General features: G+C 49.8%; 4 protein-coding genes; 1 reads left to right on the plus strand and 3 right to left on the minus strand.

Annotated features, from left to right (window-relative positions):
* The first annotated feature begins 1,898 nt into the window (after positions 1-1,898).
* Positions 1,899-2,928, plus strand: GSTUM_00010909001 (uncharacterized protein). XM_002841579.2 has 3 exons: positions 1,899-2,409; positions 2,482-2,598; positions 2,660-2,928. Exons 1-3 carry the CDS (start codon positions 2,032-2,034, stop codon positions 2,768-2,770), a joined length of 606 nt encoding a protein of 201 aa, XP_002841625.1. The 5' UTR covers positions 1,899-2,031; the 3' UTR covers positions 2,771-2,928.
* Positions 2,929-2,946: 18 nt separating this feature from the next.
* GSTUM_00010910001 (uncharacterized protein) lies at positions 2,947-4,383 on the minus strand (the record flags this gene model as incomplete). Its single annotated transcript, XM_002841580.1, has 1 exon — positions 2,947-4,383. The coding sequence occupies one exon, from the start codon at positions 4,381-4,383 to the stop codon at positions 2,947-2,949; it is 1,437 nt and encodes a 478-aa protein (XP_002841626.1).
* Positions 4,384-5,415: 1,032 nt separating this feature from the next.
* Positions 5,416-8,560, minus strand: GSTUM_00010911001 (uncharacterized protein). XM_002841581.2 has 6 exons: positions 7,476-8,560; positions 7,249-7,422; positions 7,069-7,194; positions 6,635-7,016; positions 6,275-6,582; positions 5,416-6,220 (listed from the first exon to the last, which is right to left on the minus strand). Exons 1-6 carry the CDS (start codon positions 8,329-8,331, stop codon positions 6,123-6,125), a joined length of 1,944 nt encoding a protein of 647 aa, XP_002841627.1. The 5' UTR covers positions 8,332-8,560; the 3' UTR covers positions 5,416-6,122.
* Positions 8,561-12,763: 4,203 nt separating this feature from the next.
* On the minus strand, positions 12,764-16,624 carry GSTUM_00010912001 (uncharacterized protein; the record flags this gene model as incomplete). XM_002841582.2 has 3 exons in its annotated part: positions 15,360-16,624; positions 13,606-15,203; positions 12,764-13,552 (listed from the first exon to the last, which is right to left on the minus strand). The coding sequence occupies exons 1-3, from the start codon at positions 16,510-16,512 to the stop codon at positions 12,764-12,766; spliced, it is 3,540 nt and encodes a 1,179-aa protein (XP_002841628.1). The 5' UTR covers positions 16,513-16,624.
* Positions 16,625-17,822: the final 1,198 nt, after the last annotated feature.

Raw genomic sequence — 17,822 nt, forward strand, 5'->3', positions numbered from 1 at the left:
TCATACTCGTGCAGTATCATACAGTGAGAATCGAAATAATTGGGAATGGGGCTAAGACGTCCAGAATTTCCCCCTCTGGGTTAGGGGGAAAAGATACAACAGACCTTACCAGGAGAGGAAACCCTAACCTCCTAGCGAGATTCCCATCCCGCTTCCCCAGGCCACGATACCGTACTTGTATCATACTGTACTGGTACTCTAACGTGAGACCAGGGCTTGGGGTGTTGATAGAATGTTGGGAAACTTCTGTGCGTTGTAAATAATACCGCCGCATCGACATCGCCGGGGCGAAGTTGTTGCGGTACTGTACTGTACTCGAATCGAGCACAGTGCTCCATGGGCAAAAGCGCCGGAGACCACGCATAGTACGAGTACTTTACGATACCGTATCCCCATCACTGGGGTAACATTAAATTGTTACCGTAAGGGCTGGAATAATTGGGCCTCAGGCTAGGACGTTAGAGCAAACAGTTTTTTTCGCCTGATCCAGAGGAGGGAGGGAGCCCCGGCGCATGTCTTAGCGTGAGGTCCAATTTTCTCGAGTAAATTTAGATTATTGCGGCACAGGATTGAAACTTAGCAACCAACCACTCCGCTGGCGAAGAAGGATGAATTCTAGCCTAGCCTTTACTATCACATAAGAAAGCGAATTGAAAGAGCTCTTAATACTGTATCTGGTCTAGTACGGTACCGTAGCACGTTTGCAGCAATAGGGAGCATGAGCCCGGGCAAGCGCAGCCCGCACCTCCACAAACCGCGAGAAAAAAAATTGCTAGGGACCGTCTCAATTTAGCGTACAAGTAAAAACGCTTGAAACCTACCATCACCGGCGGCCCTGTTAATCTCCGGTTTCTGAGCCAAAGACTCCCGGGGAGGATCAGCGCTTCCCTGAAACGGTATAAGATTGACCCACGGACATATTGCATCTCGTAAACTTGCTATTCGCAAATCCGCTAACTTGTCAAACTAGTCCTATTCTGGCCCAATGGAGATAGCAAATTATAAGGGTTTTTTTTTTTTTTTTTTTTTCCTTTTAATAGAAAACTTTTGCTTTAGGCTAGACTATCCCATACCGTATCGGCTGTCTGTCACTGCGTCCGAGAGATCGGTGGAATGAAATCTCAGCTTGAAACGCTTGGTGACTTAACACGAATTAGGAATGATGCTCTCCAGATCTCGTTATTCCCCAAAGCAAGACCCTTTGGACGTACGAGTAGAACACGACGGACCACCAGTAAATTAGACTAAGTTATAGTACCAGCTGTATCCCGCCGGACTGCAGACACTAGAATTGGTCACTGCGTTGGTTATACAAATGGTTTCAGAGAGGGTACCGTAGTCTATCCTCTGTTGCATGAAAACTAAAGAAAGCACCACCTTCAGGCTCATATTCTCCAATCTCACATAAATTATGATCTCCCCCGTCGTACCGGTATCCGTGAACCGATGATCCGGAGCCCTCTCTCTCTCCTCTGGTCTGGGCAACGGGAGTGTGATATCGAAGGCACAATGTTGTTGACAAAAGTGGAGAAGAAATGTGTCAAGTTTCGGTTGCTAGCGAGATGACATTTATTTTTCGTGTGAACCCAACCTATGTTTCCCAAGACCTTCACAGGCAAGTTCAGCTCTGGGACTTCGCTTCCAAAGAGAGAGAAAAAAAAGGGTCAACAAGGCAAAAGAGCTCCCGCACCGAAAAATCCCAAGTATCATACTCGTACAATATTGTGATCGAAACCATGTGCTTATGACGTTCGAGTTAACTCCTCCTGTATGATACTTTTTTTTTTTTACCCCTCCCCGACAGGCTTAACGAGACACCATTTACTCCGCCCTTCACCCCTTTTCTGGAGAAGGAGATTTCGTACCGCTGCCGGCACGGTACCAACTCAATTATTTGAGATCCTGCTTGCACAATACCCATACCATAGATATCCATAGACCAAACCCTCCCAGACACCCTTTCCATTCCATTCCAAACTTTTCACCAACTACTCACCCCCATCACAGCACCACCCTCACAATCACGGGACAATGCTCAAGTCAACGCTCCTCCTCCTCCTCCCCCTAATCCTCGCCCACTCTACCACCACCACCGCCCACCAAAGCCAGACGGCGGACCCGCCAAAGTCATGGGCAGAACAGCACCTGGAGCAGGAACACCACATCAACAACTTCGACCCAGGCGCCTTCTTCACCCTCCACGACTTCGACTCCTCCGGCACCTGGACGCGCGCAGAGGTCCTGCGCTTCTACGGCTTGAGTCAGCCGGACAGCACGTTCAGCGAGGATACGAGGTCGCACGTCTGGCGCACCATCCTCGACTCCATGGACTTCAACCACGACGGCGAGGTCTCCAGGGAGGAATTTCAGTCGTTTTGTGATGGTGGGAACACGTTGCCAGATTTCGGGGTTTGTATGCTTCTTTCGGGATCGTGGATGGAGGGAAACAGGGGGCTAATTGTGCTTGGAATGGATGGATAGTTGGGACCTGGTCATCACGGTGATGATGAGTATGAGTATGAGATTCATCACTTTGAACAATATCATAATGAGGATACTACTGAGGATGAGTTGACACATCCTGAGGATATTGAGCATGTATCATCTCCGTTCAGGTCTTTGGATTGATTGATTGATTCTGAGCTGATTCGCGTTCTAGTTCCGGAAGCACGATCAGGAGCGTGAGGCGGAGGAGAGACAGGTTGCTCTCGAGATGAAGCCCATCGTTGAGCAGAACATTCCGAGAAAGTTTTTGGTGGACGGAGCCTAGTATGGTAGGTGTGTTGGACGGGCATGATGGGGGCTGTGTGTATGTATAAAGGATGCATTTGAAAACGGGAGTCTGAGGTTATGTTTGCTTAGTTAGTTGATCAGCTAGTTACCTCTAGCCTGGTGGTAATATATAATACCTATGCTGTACAAAAAAAACACCCCTGCATACACCATCTACAATCCCTCCCCACCGATGCGAATATCGAAAACGCAATGCATGACCCCAGGAGCAAACGTCTTGACCCTTTCAACATGCTCACAAACAACCCCCCTCCTACCCCCCCTTTCCTTCTCGAGCCCTTCAAAAGCCCTGACCACTTCCCCCGTCATCACATCAATCTCCCCAATCCCCACATTCTCATGAACATGCACCCACCCACCCCGCTCCGCCAACACCCGAAGAGCTCCCCCCCAGGAACCCCGACTGGTGGGTAGCAAGCCAAGATTCACCCTCTCGATACCCTCCCCAACACCCTCCCCCATCTTTGCGACCCTGGCCGGCGCATTCTCGTTATCCTCCAGAAACACCAGCACCCCCTCCCGCTCCACCGCAATCTGCGCATCCTGCTGCGGTGAAACGACCTTAGCCAAAATGCCATTCTCCCCAGCACCCCTCAACAGCCCCTCCACGCTCCAGTGATTAATCTCCCAGGCGAGGACTCGATATCCGAGCTTTGCGTAGGGAAAGGCAAAGTATCCGATGCCGGCGTACATATCCACCACCCACTTCGTGCCCGTGCCCGTGCCCGCCCCCGCCCCGGTCGTGGGAGGAGGGAAACACAGAATACGAGCTTTCTCTTTAACGTTCCCCCGCGAGAACATGGTGTACCCCGGCGCCCAGATCTGGACGATACCAGACTGTCGCGTACTCGTCCACAGTGCCTTGTCCAAGTCGCTGCGCGTGGGCTGTTGCAGCGGTGGCAGGAGGCGCGGAAAAGTGCCAAAGAGGGGGGTTAGCTTCGGGGCTCGTATTGCGTTATTCTGCGTGGGGATGGGGCGGAGGAGCGCGAGGTGGGTTGCGTTTTTGCAGACGGCGGTGGTGAGGGTGGAGTGGAATTTTTGCCCGAGTTCGTGGGGCAGGGAGCGAAGATAGGTTTGCCAAGCGGGAGTGGAGAAGGCGGTTGATGGCAGGAGGAGGAGAGGAGGGGTATAAGTGTAGCGTTTTGGGATTGTGGAGAGGAGGGCTGACAGGATTGTGGGGTCTCCTGGAGGGTTGGTTGTGAGGAACGCGGTTATTGCGGCTTGGAGGGGGTTTTCGGGTGGGTCTGTCTTTCTGTCGCTGTGTGTGTCTGCGCAGGTGGCGGTGACGGTAGTGATTGCGATTCCGTGCCCGTCTTGAATCCCCAATCTTTGGAATATCCGTTCCTTCTCATCATCGAAATTGGCATCCCCATCCCCATCATCCTCATCATCTCCATAGTTGCCATTGCCCGACGTTGAAGCGGTGGTGGAGGTGGATGTGGGGCTACCACCAACCAACGACGTCGGAATACAACAACTCCCACTCCCACTAACCCTCCTAATTTTCCCCGCCAAAAACCCCCCATCCTCCAGCAACACCTTGACCTCTCGAGCCCGTGCCGCCGGTACTACCAAAGCAATGGACGTCATCCACAAACTTGTTCAGCGTTTAAACGTGGCCGGTAATGCTGCCACTGTCTCCGAAGGTGCCAATGATAAGAGCAGAGATGGAGTAGAAACGACGATAGATCTGTCCGTTACCCCCCCCCCCTTCCTGATCAGCCCCACTAACAAACCTGCCAAACAGAACCCACCACCTACCAAAGACAACCTCATACCTGACAACTCACCCCCGAACCCTTCTCCCCCCCTTCTCAGAAGCCACCTGTGCCAAAGCCGCACATGCAAAAACCCTCCTAACGCAAATATCCACACGCCTCTCGGACACACAAACAGAGTTGAGCGCACTCCCACCGCTGCCAACGCTGGAGTCCCACCTCGCCGACGCGACCGCCCGCGCGACAGCCATACACGCGCAATTGCTGGATCTGGAGAAGATGGTGGCCGAGGAAGTGCGCCGTGCGCGAGAGGAGGAGGTGGCGAGGCTAGAGGCGCGGGTAGACAGCGAGTTCGAGAGGTATGCGCGCGAGAGGAGGATTGAGGCTGATCGCTACAAGGAGGGGCTCGAAAGGCGGTTGAGGGAGTTTGGTGTTGAGAGGTTGGGGGTCGTGCAGGGGGAGGAGATGGAGGTGCGGGCCGGGAGGAAGAAGGAGAAGAGGAGTGAGGTGGGGTTGGAGGCGGTTATGATTGATGAAGGGGGGAGTGCGGAGGAGTTGGAAGATTTCTTTGGGGATGGAGCTGGAGAGGGGAGTTCTACGGAGGGGGTAAGGGAGGCGAAGGGACCGACATTGACACGGGTGGAGAAGACAGAGAAGACGAACGTCAAGAAGAACGTAGTATTCATACAAGACGAAGACATAGCAGACGAGGGCGACCTGGACAGATTCTATCGATAACCGTCTCTTTCTTCGCTCTGGAGCTAAACCTATTAATGTATATATATACCGGTATCATAATAAAAATCTAATTACCACCTAGAAAATTCCCATCCTCATCAACACCATCAACATCACTACGATCACACATCCTCACTCGTCCATCCAAATCAAAGAGTCGATCTCATGGGATTTCAATGAGTCTGATATAAATATAACAAAAAAAAAAAAAAAAAAAACCTACCCTAGCCCCTACCCCACCTACATCCCTCATATCTCATCCGTCCGTCCATCCACCCCATATCAACCAACCAACCAACCAACCCATCCACCCATCCAATTTTTGAGAGATCTCCGATGATATCAAAACATATCACCAGTAAACTTCGCTATGATACCTATCATACTTCAAATCACCACGAACGGGGGGAAAAGCAAAAACAAGACATCAAAAGCAAGCAGGTAAGCGAGCAGGCGACGCTCCCTCCTACTAAAGAGCGTGGATATATAAATAGACATGAAAGAAGGTATACCAATCCGCAGCAACTACGCCATGAGGGCAGAAACGAGGTGGCTTTTTTTTTTTTGGTGGCCAAGTAGAATAGTAGAATGAAGTGAAGCGGAGTTTTTCGACTCCCACTTAACAAGAAACGAGATGAATGAGGAAAACGAATAATAATTGTGAAAGCCGTAATACACCCGTTCCCAACATATGAAAAATTGGAAATTGAAAATTGAAAATGGAAAAGAAAAAGAGAATGCGCAAGCTATCTGTGTGTGCGCGGATGGGTAATTAGAGCGTTAAAATTCAATGTATTGGGTTTGTGAAGCAAAAAAGGCAAAACACAGTTTACGTGCTGTTTCTTCTGTCACCCTTTTTCCGCACCTCTAGCCCTACCTCTGCGCAGACTTGATATGTACGGCGTCTTCGGACGAGTTGTCTTCAGACATTTGATGGTGATGGTCGTGGTCGCCGTCATGATGCAAAGTCACTGTATACCGTCAGCTAATGGCCCCACAACTTAGAAGGCAATGGTGAAAAATACCAGAATTGAACTCTTCGAACGGGTCAGGATCTTTGTCCCCCGGAGTGTCTAGATTACTGTTCAATGGAACACCCTGGACTCTAGCTGCCCCGATATCGACACTCTCACTCTCCTTAACGCTTCGGAAGTTGACCGCATCAATACCCTTACCTGCATTAGGAACCATTGGAGGCCTCATATGGCGTAATAATGCCCACTGTGTTGAGCGAAAGAATGGATGTGTCTTGACATCAGAAGCACCAGCACGAGACCCAAGCCGACGGTTCTCATCCTTTACCAGGAGTTTACGAATCAGCGATTTGCAGACACTACAAGTGAGTCAGCACACACCCATCCAAACAGATATCCAAGCAAACCTACTTCGAAATTGATGGTGACCCCGGGTGCTCAGGGAACCCAACATCATCTCTCAGAATATTCGCAAACGTGCTATTCCGGCTCTTTCCCTTGAAAGGCGTGGTTCCGTACAACATCTCATACACTAGAATACCCAGAGTCCACCAATCCACAGCACTTGTATGCCCACAACCCTTTATCACTTCCGGTGCAATATACTCCTCTGTTCCGACAAACGAGTTTGTTCGAAAGTTAGCGATACAAGATTTAGTATCGATTGTGGGCAACGAGTTTTGCGAAGCTCCTCCCCTGGACACAATCATCGTGGGGACACCACCGGGATCCGACTGCTTTGAGAGGTCAAAGTCCGACAACATGATATGACCAGATTGATGTAGCAGAATGTCTTCGCAACCATCAGCAACAAACAAACCAGAACTAGGAAATGTAAAACCCACTCTCTGGCTTCAAATCTCTATAGATAAAACCCATCAAATGGAGGTACTCCAACGCCGCCGTAACCTCGGCAGCGTAAAACCTTGCATCATCCTCCAATACGCACTTCCCTGGTCGTGTTTGCAAAGCTACAAAATTTCAGATAACTACTCATGCTACCAAGTACCAAGGATATATCATACCTCTAAAGAATTCGCCGCCACTGCAATACTCCATGCAAAGGTAAAGATGATCCTCTGATTGAAACGAATGATACAGCGTAACAATAAAAGGATGATTGCTAGTGGCAAGAATCTCTTGCTCAGCCAAAGCCCTCTTGATCTTGTTACGCTTGATCATTTCCTTCTTGCTCAGTACTACTTAGAGTCAGCCAATAATCTGCGTAGTAAAATCCAGCAGATCTACTGACCTTTCATGGCATACAGCCTACTACTCTTTTTCTCCCGTACCAAGTACACCTTTCCAACATCCCCCTTACCCAGTAGCTTGATCTTGTCAAAGCTCTGGGGACCAACCTCCACATTCCTAACCTTGATCGAATTCGAACTATAAGTCCGCCGGAAAGCTCCGGTGCGAAGTCTCTCAGGAATGGCCTCATTATTACTAGGCACAGGCAATAAATTCGCCGTAGAAGTGCTTCTCAGTTCCCCAGTCGACCCATTACTCTGCGTTGAGGGAGCAAGTGAGTTAGATGACATGTACTTTTCACTATCCGCCGCGGTAACGGGTCTACCGTCCTGACCACCCGACGAAAATAGCCCCTGAGCATTGGGTGCCGAAGCAACCCTTCTCAATTTTCTTGCCAACTCCTCCTTGTTCGCTTGGGCCGCCTTATCATTGGCACCAGTGGCTCCCGTAATGGGGGACGGGGAAAGGGAAATCCCATCGGGGGTCACTGGCGGGGAGGGAGGAGCACTCCCATCATTATGATGTCTCAGTGCAGGAGGCCCCTGGTGAGCGAAATAAGGATTTGCATTAGCCGTGGGGGAAACGTCAGCGGTATCGAGCTGGCTTGCAGAGGAGGTCGATCGACCTCTTAGGAAGCGCGATTTGGGCCGTAAGCTACTCCCTAGGTGCGACGATGAGGTTTGTAGCTCGCCAGTGGTCGATACGTTCGTGCTGCTGCTATTTATTCGAAAGAAATTTTTCAGTTTTGTAGGGAAATGGGACGTGGACGAGGAGCGAGTATTATTTGGCGATGACGGGCTCTTCTTCTCGTTCTGATGCGAGGCCGAGCCCGACGATGAGCCGAAGAATTGGGTCATCAGTGCGGGGGGCCGAAAGGTGTACCGGGCCGAGTCGATGGTCGCCAGCGTAGGAAGAATTGGTGTAGTTGAAATCCGCGGGGAGAATTGTGAGCTTGCTACTCCAGCTTGCAAGGGGTAATTATCCTAGTGGAGGAATGTGGTTGTGATTGTGCTATTCGAAGGGAGGCTGAAGGGATTTTGAGGTGTTGTGTGTCGTGACAACGCTGTGTTGAGAATGAGAGGGGGCACACAAAGGTAGGTAGGTAGGTAGAGAGGGACGACGTGGAGGTATGATGAGAATAGTGAGAGGCAGAGGACGCAGGGGGTAGGTAGGGGGGAGGTGGTTTCTTCTTCCCTGTCTCTTTTTGTGTGATCACCGTGTGTGGCTCCAAAGCCAGCTGCAATACCAGGTAAAAGAGGGAAGACACACAAAACGAAAGGCTACAGCACTGCAATGGATGCAGCGTCGATATGCCCCGGCAACAAGCGGGCGAAGCGTGCGGGCGGATTATCAAGCAAGCAACAAAAAAGTCCGATAGTGAGGCGGAGCACCGAAGAGAGGGATGAGGAGAACGCCCATGCACAGCACGAGAAAGTCTGGAACGAACGAGAGAGAGAGAACAAGCAGGAACAACGGAAAGGCAGAAGACACTGATCGACGGGACGCAAGATAAAAATATATATTTTTCCGTTGTAAGCAAAGAAGGAAAGATCTACCGGAGTTGTTACTGTATTGCAGTCCGAAAAAAAAAAGGATCAGAAATCAAGAATCAGTAAAAAGGATTGGGCCGCTCGGTTTGGCCACTTGGTTGGCTGGATTGAGGGGAATCGATCTCTAGTCAAGGAGGACGCGAGCAACAGCGGCAAACTGATTGGCGATCGATAGGAATGGGAATGGGAAGGGGTAGCGGCAGGATGGGTGCCAAGTGCGAGAGGAAGAAATGGTTTTTGCCCTGATGTGAGCGGCACTCCTGACCTATGATAACTTAAGGAGAACTCACAGGGACGATAAAACTACCCAGACAAAACATCAAGCCTCTGAAGAATAAGAATAAAGACGCGACATCGCCGTCGAGCATTGAAAGAAAGAAAATTAAAATAAAATAAAAAATATAGACCCTGTTTGGCAAGCTACTTGCTTGACATTGCACCTTTTTAGGTTGGAGCTCGTGCCACGGGAGTCTTTGCTGGATTTTTGTTCTCAGCAGAATTCCCAGTAGGGCGGGTGCTACCGGTATGTGGATACGATACATGTTCTTTGGTCAAAGGGACTCGAACCTTAGCAAGAACTGAATCCGCACTCCGACTCAGGAGTAAATCAATCTCCTCCCATATGATAATATTATGATACCATACCTGCAGACTTCCCTCCCCCCCGGCGAATATTATACAGCAGAGCCCTCATCTGGCAGGTCCCTTCCCCTCAGGAGCACTCTCTCCAAAACCCAACCCAAGCCAGCGACAGCCCCACGACGCAATCGGGCATCGCTGCAGAGTAACCATGATAGCGCAACATTAGTAACAGCGCCGTCAACCCCACAAATGACCCCCACCAATCGACGACCATGAGAGCACTTGACAGGACCAAGAGCAACCAACTCCCCCCAGAGAGATTACCCGGCCCGAGCTCCGATTGTTTCTCTTTTCCTTTTGGAGTGGGTCGCTGGCCCACCAGCCAGTTTCGCCATCGGGGCTCGAAAGCGAGAAGAGCCTTTCGGACATAAAAAACCCTGGCACTCGTGCGGCCTCACGTGGCAGACTATTAATCCTACCGTATTTCTAAGGCCCAGTACAGTAAATTTATGGGGATACTCGGGGGGAATGGAAAATCCGCGAACAGCATGGATTTGGCTTTATAAAACTAACTAAATACAGGTAAGAATAATTTTACATGCTAGCTGAAAGAGGAAATAAAGCTAAAACTTGGTGTGACCCCCATTTGCCACAATAACAGCCCCAATCCTCTCCGGCATGCTCTCCACCAATCTACCCAGCTCATCACCTGAGGCAATATCATCCCAAACCTCTTTGATAACGTCCTTTGTAGCTTCAACAGTCCTCGGTACCCCCTCTTTATTGGCTTGAAATAGACGATCTTTCATTCTTCGCCAAAGCTCCTCTATCGGATTTAGATCAGGAGAGTTCGCGGGCTATATAATCTTATATGGCCAGAATCCATAGAGGGTGCGAACAGTAGTCGTGTATTGGGCACGGTGGGCAGAGGCACCATCCTCCATAAAGGCTGCTGGTGCGAAAAGGCCTATTGAGGAAACCAAATTCCGATACCAGAAATCAAACAGGATAGGGAGAATATAATGAGAGTAAGAGGCAGCCGTGATTTTCCCCTATTCATCTTTATCCCAAAATACTAACGGACCTAGTCTAGGTCCTATAAAACATCCCCAAATCATCAAACCTTTCAGTTTCTTGAACTTTGGAACAAGACATGCATCATCATAGTCTTCACCAGCCTTCCGGGTCACCCAAATTCGTCCTCTAGCCCCTCCAACCGCAAAAGATGCCTCATCAGTCCATATTACTGGCATCCAAGCTCCCACAGTCCAGCTGGCATGCTGCAAACACCATTGCAAACGTGTAGCTTTAGCCTTCTCATTGAGAAATAGCTTTCTCTGGGCTACCCTACGATAGTATCCCTCTTGCGCAAAGGCTTTACACAATACCAGTTCGGACACATGTATACCGCACATTAGGGCAATTTCCCAAAATGGCTTGCGACGGTTTTCAGCTGACTGGGTAGCAAGCTCAACCAGCCATTTTCGATCCTCAGCTGACAAGAGTTCCGGGCATCCCCTTTTGGACCTTTCTGGAGTAATTGGCTGATGAGCGATTTTGTAGGCAGTAGAAGGTGTACAGGTAACAGTTTGTGCAACCTTTCAATATGGCCATCCGGCATCATATATTAGTGTATGGATGCGAACCCGATCTCGATGGGAGAGTGGTACTCCGGCCTGGTGTGGGATTCCGCTTTGCTCTTTGTTAGAGCTGTTGTCCAAAGATTGATCTGCCTCAATATGATTTTGAACACAATTGCCAGTGTCCAAATCATGATTTGAGGCAGTCAATCGCGGTAAAGCCTGAGGTTCCAATTGGCGCAATGGTGGCATAGTTGAGGATCAGGCTCTCTCGGTCTCTCGTTTTGGTTTTGGCTGCCGGGCCTGCGATATGACAATGTTGCAGAAAGACTCTGAATGTGAGGTGAATATGGCTTTAGGGTGGATGGTGGCAATTGATTTTGCCACTACATTCTTGAAGAGGCGAGAATTCATGTATATAGATAGGGTATACACTCTAACCAATCAAAAAATAAGAAGCGTTTGCGGAATTTCTTTCAAAATCAACTTCAACCCCTCCCCCTTGTCATATAACTATGCCTTACGTAGTAAGATTCTCTGCCCCCTGCTGTTCGCGGTCTAACCCTGGCACCCGAGTACGATAAAAGGTGCGGTGCGATGCTAAGCCCTGCATTGCAAGATCGTACCTGCACTGGTATATGGTAGTACCGGTATGGTAGCGATCGCCTTATTTTGAAGGGGGTGTAATGACTAACCCATGGAAAAATACTGCGGTTCACCGGGTAGCACTCGGTTTTGGTGCCTTTTCCCGGCTGGCGCAGGGTGGCTATCTGTGAGGGGATAAGATACTTGTACGAGCACTGTATCCTACTGCACTGTACAAGTGATGGTAGTGCCGTATGTACTGTACTCGAGTATGATACTGTATATAGTCAGAAAGTTCGAAATGGGGGTTGGAGATAAATTTATCAGTGAGGAGTTCTTTGTTTCTTGGGGCTGGGCTACCGTTTACAGTACAGCACGGTAATTAGTAGGATAGGGTGACTCTGTTTTCTAGCTGACTGCCCTAAGGGAGGACCCGTCTGCACGGTCGCATGATAGAACGCTCTACTTCACACTCATGCTGATATTCACACTTTACAACAAAACATGATCAAACAATTATAAAGAGGGGCGTTGCCGCCCACTATCACAAATCTGCTCTATCACACCCGAAATGCAAACCCAAAACACAACAAGAAAAAAAAAACATAGCCCCCCCAAAAAGTACCGTAGTGATATATTCGCCGAACAGACCGTATTTAGATTGAGAAAATGAAGTAGAGAAGTAGCACATGAAGTAAGCGTGAACGGTCCGACAGGAAGTAATAAGCTAACTGGTACAAAATAAAAGTAGAGATAGCGCAGTGCCACTCACTGTAGGAATAATGGAAAACGGTAAGATGACAACCCCTATAATACAAGTGCCCGGAAAGCCCTTTAAACATGATGGAAATGGTAGAGTAGAAGAGAAAGAAAGAAAAAAAATTAAAAGCAAAACGCCTTAGTCTTATTCAAACGCCTTTTGCCAGCCTTGCCGTTCCGTTTGTGTGTTCGATAACTCGTTATATGCAGCTGAGTGGGTGTGAGGGTACGAACTACGTGGTAGCGACGATAGGAATTGCAGAGGCTTCCGTAGGAGGAATAGAAGTGGCTGGATTATCCGAAGGTGGCGATGTCACGGCCCTTGGCTCTTGATCTTCGTTAGCAAGATGCTCAATTATTCCCACAAGGGGTTTGGCGTCCGCTGCTAATAGTTCCTCTGCAGTTTCTTCCTGGATAGCGCTGCTACTCGGTCCCACCTCGGCCACCCCTGCGGCTTCTCCCTTTGTTTTGTCCTCGCCATTGCCGTCTTCTCTCTCCTCGTCGTGAATACTCTTTGTACTCGGTTTCCGGCTTTCTTCGTCGGAACCGTTGGCTACTGCACGGATCGGCGAGTCCGTCTTCACGGCTTCTACGGTGGCGCCCCCATTGTCTCCTGAGCCCACTTCTCCCAACTCTTTCTCTACAGCCCTTTCTCTCCTCAGCTCGACTTCTTTCCTCTTCACGTGGTGCTTCATCCCATCGCTTTCTCTGATCAATCCATCTATACTAATCCCTTGGTGTGTCATCTCCCCATTCAAGTAACTGTAGACTGCTGCCGCACTTTTGCAGGAGATGAGAGCCTTCTCGTTCAAGCGGAGCAGGGCCAAAGCCACCTGAAACAGGAACGGACTTCCAACAAGACATAGTATAACATCCCAGATACGGAAGAGTGCTTCTGCTGCAAGACAATCGGTGAATATACTCAGGAACCATTGGAAAGTTAGGGCTTCCAATTCAACCCCAAGTTTCTGAAGGTGCATGTGCAATGACGGGAGCACTTCTTGAACGTATTGCTTGAGAACCTGAAAATAGGTTAAAACGTTTGTGACCATAAACAAACTAGAGTATCACGAACCTGTTGATCGGCCCTAGAAGCTAATAAGTTTGATTCGAAATATGTCTTCGGTAATATTTTCTCAACGATACTGCAAAGCACCCAGAAAGCATCCTCCTCGCTTGGCATAATCAAAAGCAAACTTGCAGCAATCATGTTCATTCCCTGACAATACCCAACAGCTGAGTTTCGGCGGCTGTATGCAACAAGAACTTGCTTCAGTTTGCTAACACCGGGTCCCTGGCGATAGAAAACGTTATCCGTCAAAGTGCGATTGATATCCATTTCAATTTGACTGATAACTAGTGGGTCGTCCAAACCATTCTCAAGAATGTCTTCATAATATCCAGGAACCCGCATCGCGGTAGCACCACTGCACTCGGTCCAAACTTTCCAACGGTATGCCACCGGAATGCCACCTAGAACAAGACCCTTAAACTCTTTCCATCGTTGCTTGCCTCCTCTGCCTTCGTTCCCCAATGTTGCAATGCCGATGAGCTCCCCATCCCCCATCAAGACCTCTGGCATACCCTTTTCTTCCTCCTCGCCCCGACGCCTTTCCTGCCGGATTTTCTTCAGGAATTCATTCCACTTAGCCCCCCTATCTCTCTGCAATGAATCGTGAAGGTCGCTAAGTTGCCCAAGAAGCAATTGAACAGTGCTTGCTTCCGCAATAGAGGACATTTCAGAGTGTAGTGGAGATCGGAGGGCCAACGGCGCTTCAGAAAACGTTGTAGTTGTCGGAGAAGCCATTGCGGATGTGGATTTTGCAATCCTGTCAATTAGCGACTTGGTCGGTTGACCATGCTGAGAATTCTCTGGAGCGCTCGCTGGCGCTTCCTTGCTAGTCTTAGGTTGATGTAAACTTATCGAAGGCGTTTCTGGGGGGGGCTCCTGCCATCGTGTTGGCGTCCTGGCATCTCCAGCATCCAAGAGTCCGTAATTAGCTCCACTAGATGCGTTTGGTGGATCCCCTCCACCCGGTGTCGATCTAGGCTTCACATCCTCGTACCGTGGCTGCTTGGCGTCGTCGCCCCCAACGGACGATTTGCTTTTGGCCGACAGGGCCTTGTTTTTTTTATCATAGATAAACCCAAATCGATCCGTCAAGTAATCTGTGGGGTAATAGTCATTCCAACTTTGCAGTAGGGTTGGTGGCTGAATCGCATGCGGCACGATTCTATCCATTTCGACAGGGCCGGAGCTTGGATCCGCATTAGACGCATTTTGTGAACTATTACCGAGGGGCACCATACGTTCTGCATGATCTATGATATCCTGAAAGAATTTGCTTGGCCCCGGAGGTGCCCCATTAGATACAGTAGAAGCAGTTCGCCTCCTAGGACTAGTCTGGGTTCTTGCTGCATTTTTCGCCATTATCCTCTGCAAATTCTCACGATCAATTGACCCCGAACTTGCCCGCCTGTCTGCCGGTAGCCCAGATCCCTCAGTTCCGCCAGCGCTTCTTGGTTGCACGGGACTCTTTGGATTAAAGTTTTCCTGCTCATGCAGCGGTGGGGCGTGAGAAGCCAACCTCATTGCCCAAGCAGCAACCTTTGATGTCCCGCTCTGAGCAAGAGCATCGGGGTGGGATCCCGGCTGAATCATCGAAACAGCAGCTCCAACTGCCTTAAAATGCGGGGGTGTCGGGTGTGACTGATCCGAGGCAAAATGTGGGAAAGTGTAAAGAGAGGAAGGAGAGGCTGTGCGGCGAACAGTAGAGGTTATCTGGAGGCTTGCCGAGCGGGCAGAATTTGGGGGGGCCAGTGATGAACGGGAGGAGGCTCGTGACAGAATTCTTGGTTTCCCCTCTGGGGGGGGAGAAAATGTTTCGTCTGTGATTCCTCTCCTTTTACTATGGGGGGGGTTCTGCAATACCAGTCGCTCGTTCCCGGTGTTATTCTCACCCCCCTCCCCTATCTTTTGTCCCCAAAAGAAATTCTTCCATCTACGGACAGTAGACCCCCTTCTCGACGATGCATTGGATATAATGGACATACTATCCATATCCCGTTCAAACAGGATTGATCTAGAATCCGATCGCGCCCTAATGGTTGCCTTTGGCGTGACCATGTCATCCCTTGTGCTATGTCGGTCGTCATCCCCAAGATCAGTAGTGGCTTCCATCATGCTCAAACTGTCATCCACAACACTGAAAACATCCTCTTCACTCATAGCCTGTTGCATCATATCATCAATACTCTCAGTATAGCTCGTATCCCCGGCTGCGGAACGCATAGTCTCCCTCGAAGGTTTCCGTTGCAGGATGGCTGCCGCCAACCGTTTCTCAATATCCGCATTTGATACCTCAACCTCCACCAACATCTTCTTTAGAGCTCTCTCCCTCTCCTCCGCCCGCCGCCGTATGGATACCAGCTCTTTGTCGCGATGGGCGAGATCCGAAGCTAACTGGCGAATCAAGGAAATAACGCCTTGACGCTCCACCAGCTTTTCAATGGCGCTGTCCGGGGCCAGGTGTAGACTACCGGGAACATGGGCAGAGGCAACATGATCATCGAACAGGGCAGATCTCGGATCCGAGTTCTGTTCCCCTGGCCGAGCAATTGGAGAAGCAAGCGATTTGTGTAGTGGTGATGTGGCGGAGGGCGTCATGGACTGTTGAGCGGATGTCCGGTCGGATGGTGGACGAAATATATATCTCTGAGAAACAGGACTTGTAGACTTGGTAGTAGTATTAGCTACCGAGGCTGTTAGGGATGATTCGGGGCCGTCGTCATCAGAACCGGTATTCGACAGTGGATGGCTTTCGTCGACGGTCTCAAGGAGGTCAACAGTCGATGACGCCTGGGAGGGAATTGACCGGTGCAGGTCTGTGGGAGTACTCTCTGACGACTCGTCCGCGGGTGGGGTTTCCGATACCGAACCCGAAGGCGATCCATCCCCACATGGCCCAGGGTTGAGTTCCATACCGTAGTAACAAGTAGATCAAAGATAAACGCCCGCGCAAGAAAAGGAGCGCACGAAACGGTGCCTCTGCTGCGGGGTTTTTGTTCAGTAGAAAAAGAAGGTCGTCCAAAAGATGGAGTTTTGTCTAAAAGGAGCAAAGAAGCCGATAAAGGGGGGCTGTTGGGAGCTCTGTCTGTTGGGAGCTCTGTTCAAGAAGATGTCTATGGTTTGGTCCGGCTTGGGTTGCTATCGGACCCTGGCAATTTAGTCGGTGGTTCTAACCCAGACTGACACTGCGGGGGTGGGTCAGTAAATGCATATCGCAGCGAATGAGAGGAGTAGACGAACCGTAGCTAAAGAAAGGAGATGAAGGGCTGGAGTGAACACAGGAGGGTGATGGGTGTACTTGTACAGTACTCGAGTATGTGTGGTGTGCTATTAGTCCGGGTTCGGGTGAGAGCTCTTCGACACCTGTTTGCCCAATAAATTTAATGGTGATGGCGAAATTCGATGAAATATACCGGTACTTTCACGGTAAGGGACGGTCTGATAACAGCTTTTTTCGTATCCCATCACCCCCTTTCTGTTCCTTCCCGGTGTGTTGTCTCACATGTCTCTGTTTACTGTCCCTGTCGGTCTCTTCTCTATGATTTTCTGGAGTTGCCAATGCTGGGCCGGCTATTCCCTCTCTACGGACCATTTCTCTCCCAAGATTGCCGACAGAAAAGCCCATACAAACCAAAGGCATGAAATCTGACGCATCGGTGACGGAGAGCTGTTCATCCTGGCATTGGATCATAATTTACAGCAGGCCAGCAACTCTGTCCCACAAAAGTTGCCCTTGCCCTTGATCGTGGATTCCCCACACTTCACGTGATCTAGCAACACCGTAATCTTGCCCTTCCCACCACATCCAAAAATCCCTATCGCCTTGCCATGCTTACTATCCAGAAGAATACGATGCCACACAGCAACAGGAAGGATCGCATCTCAAGGAAGATATATTAAATTTCATGCTGAACTGTATCACTATTTGTCCGGGGCACCCATCTCATCCCACCGCAACATTCCCTCCTTATTTCCAAATATTCTGCCACCATGGGCATTTGATGGCCCTGACTCCAAGTGCCTTGGTATCCCTATATCAAGCCATGTTCAGGCCGTTGGCACTGATGCGAGGGGTCCCCGTTTCATTGATACCCTGATTCACCCCGCCCCATCGCAGGACTAGGCAGTGGAAAGCTATCGACACTAGAGCAGGCCACAATAGCTACCGGTAGAGACAGAGGGCCAACTGAGATTTTGAGCTCAGCTGAGAGGGCTTGGATACC

Source organism: Tuber melanosporum (genome assembly GCF_000151645.1).
Source record: "Tuber melanosporum whole genome shotgun sequence assembly, scaffold_77, strain Mel28".
NCBI classification, from domain to species: domain Eukaryota; kingdom Fungi; phylum Ascomycota; class Pezizomycetes; order Pezizales; family Tuberaceae; genus Tuber; species Tuber melanosporum.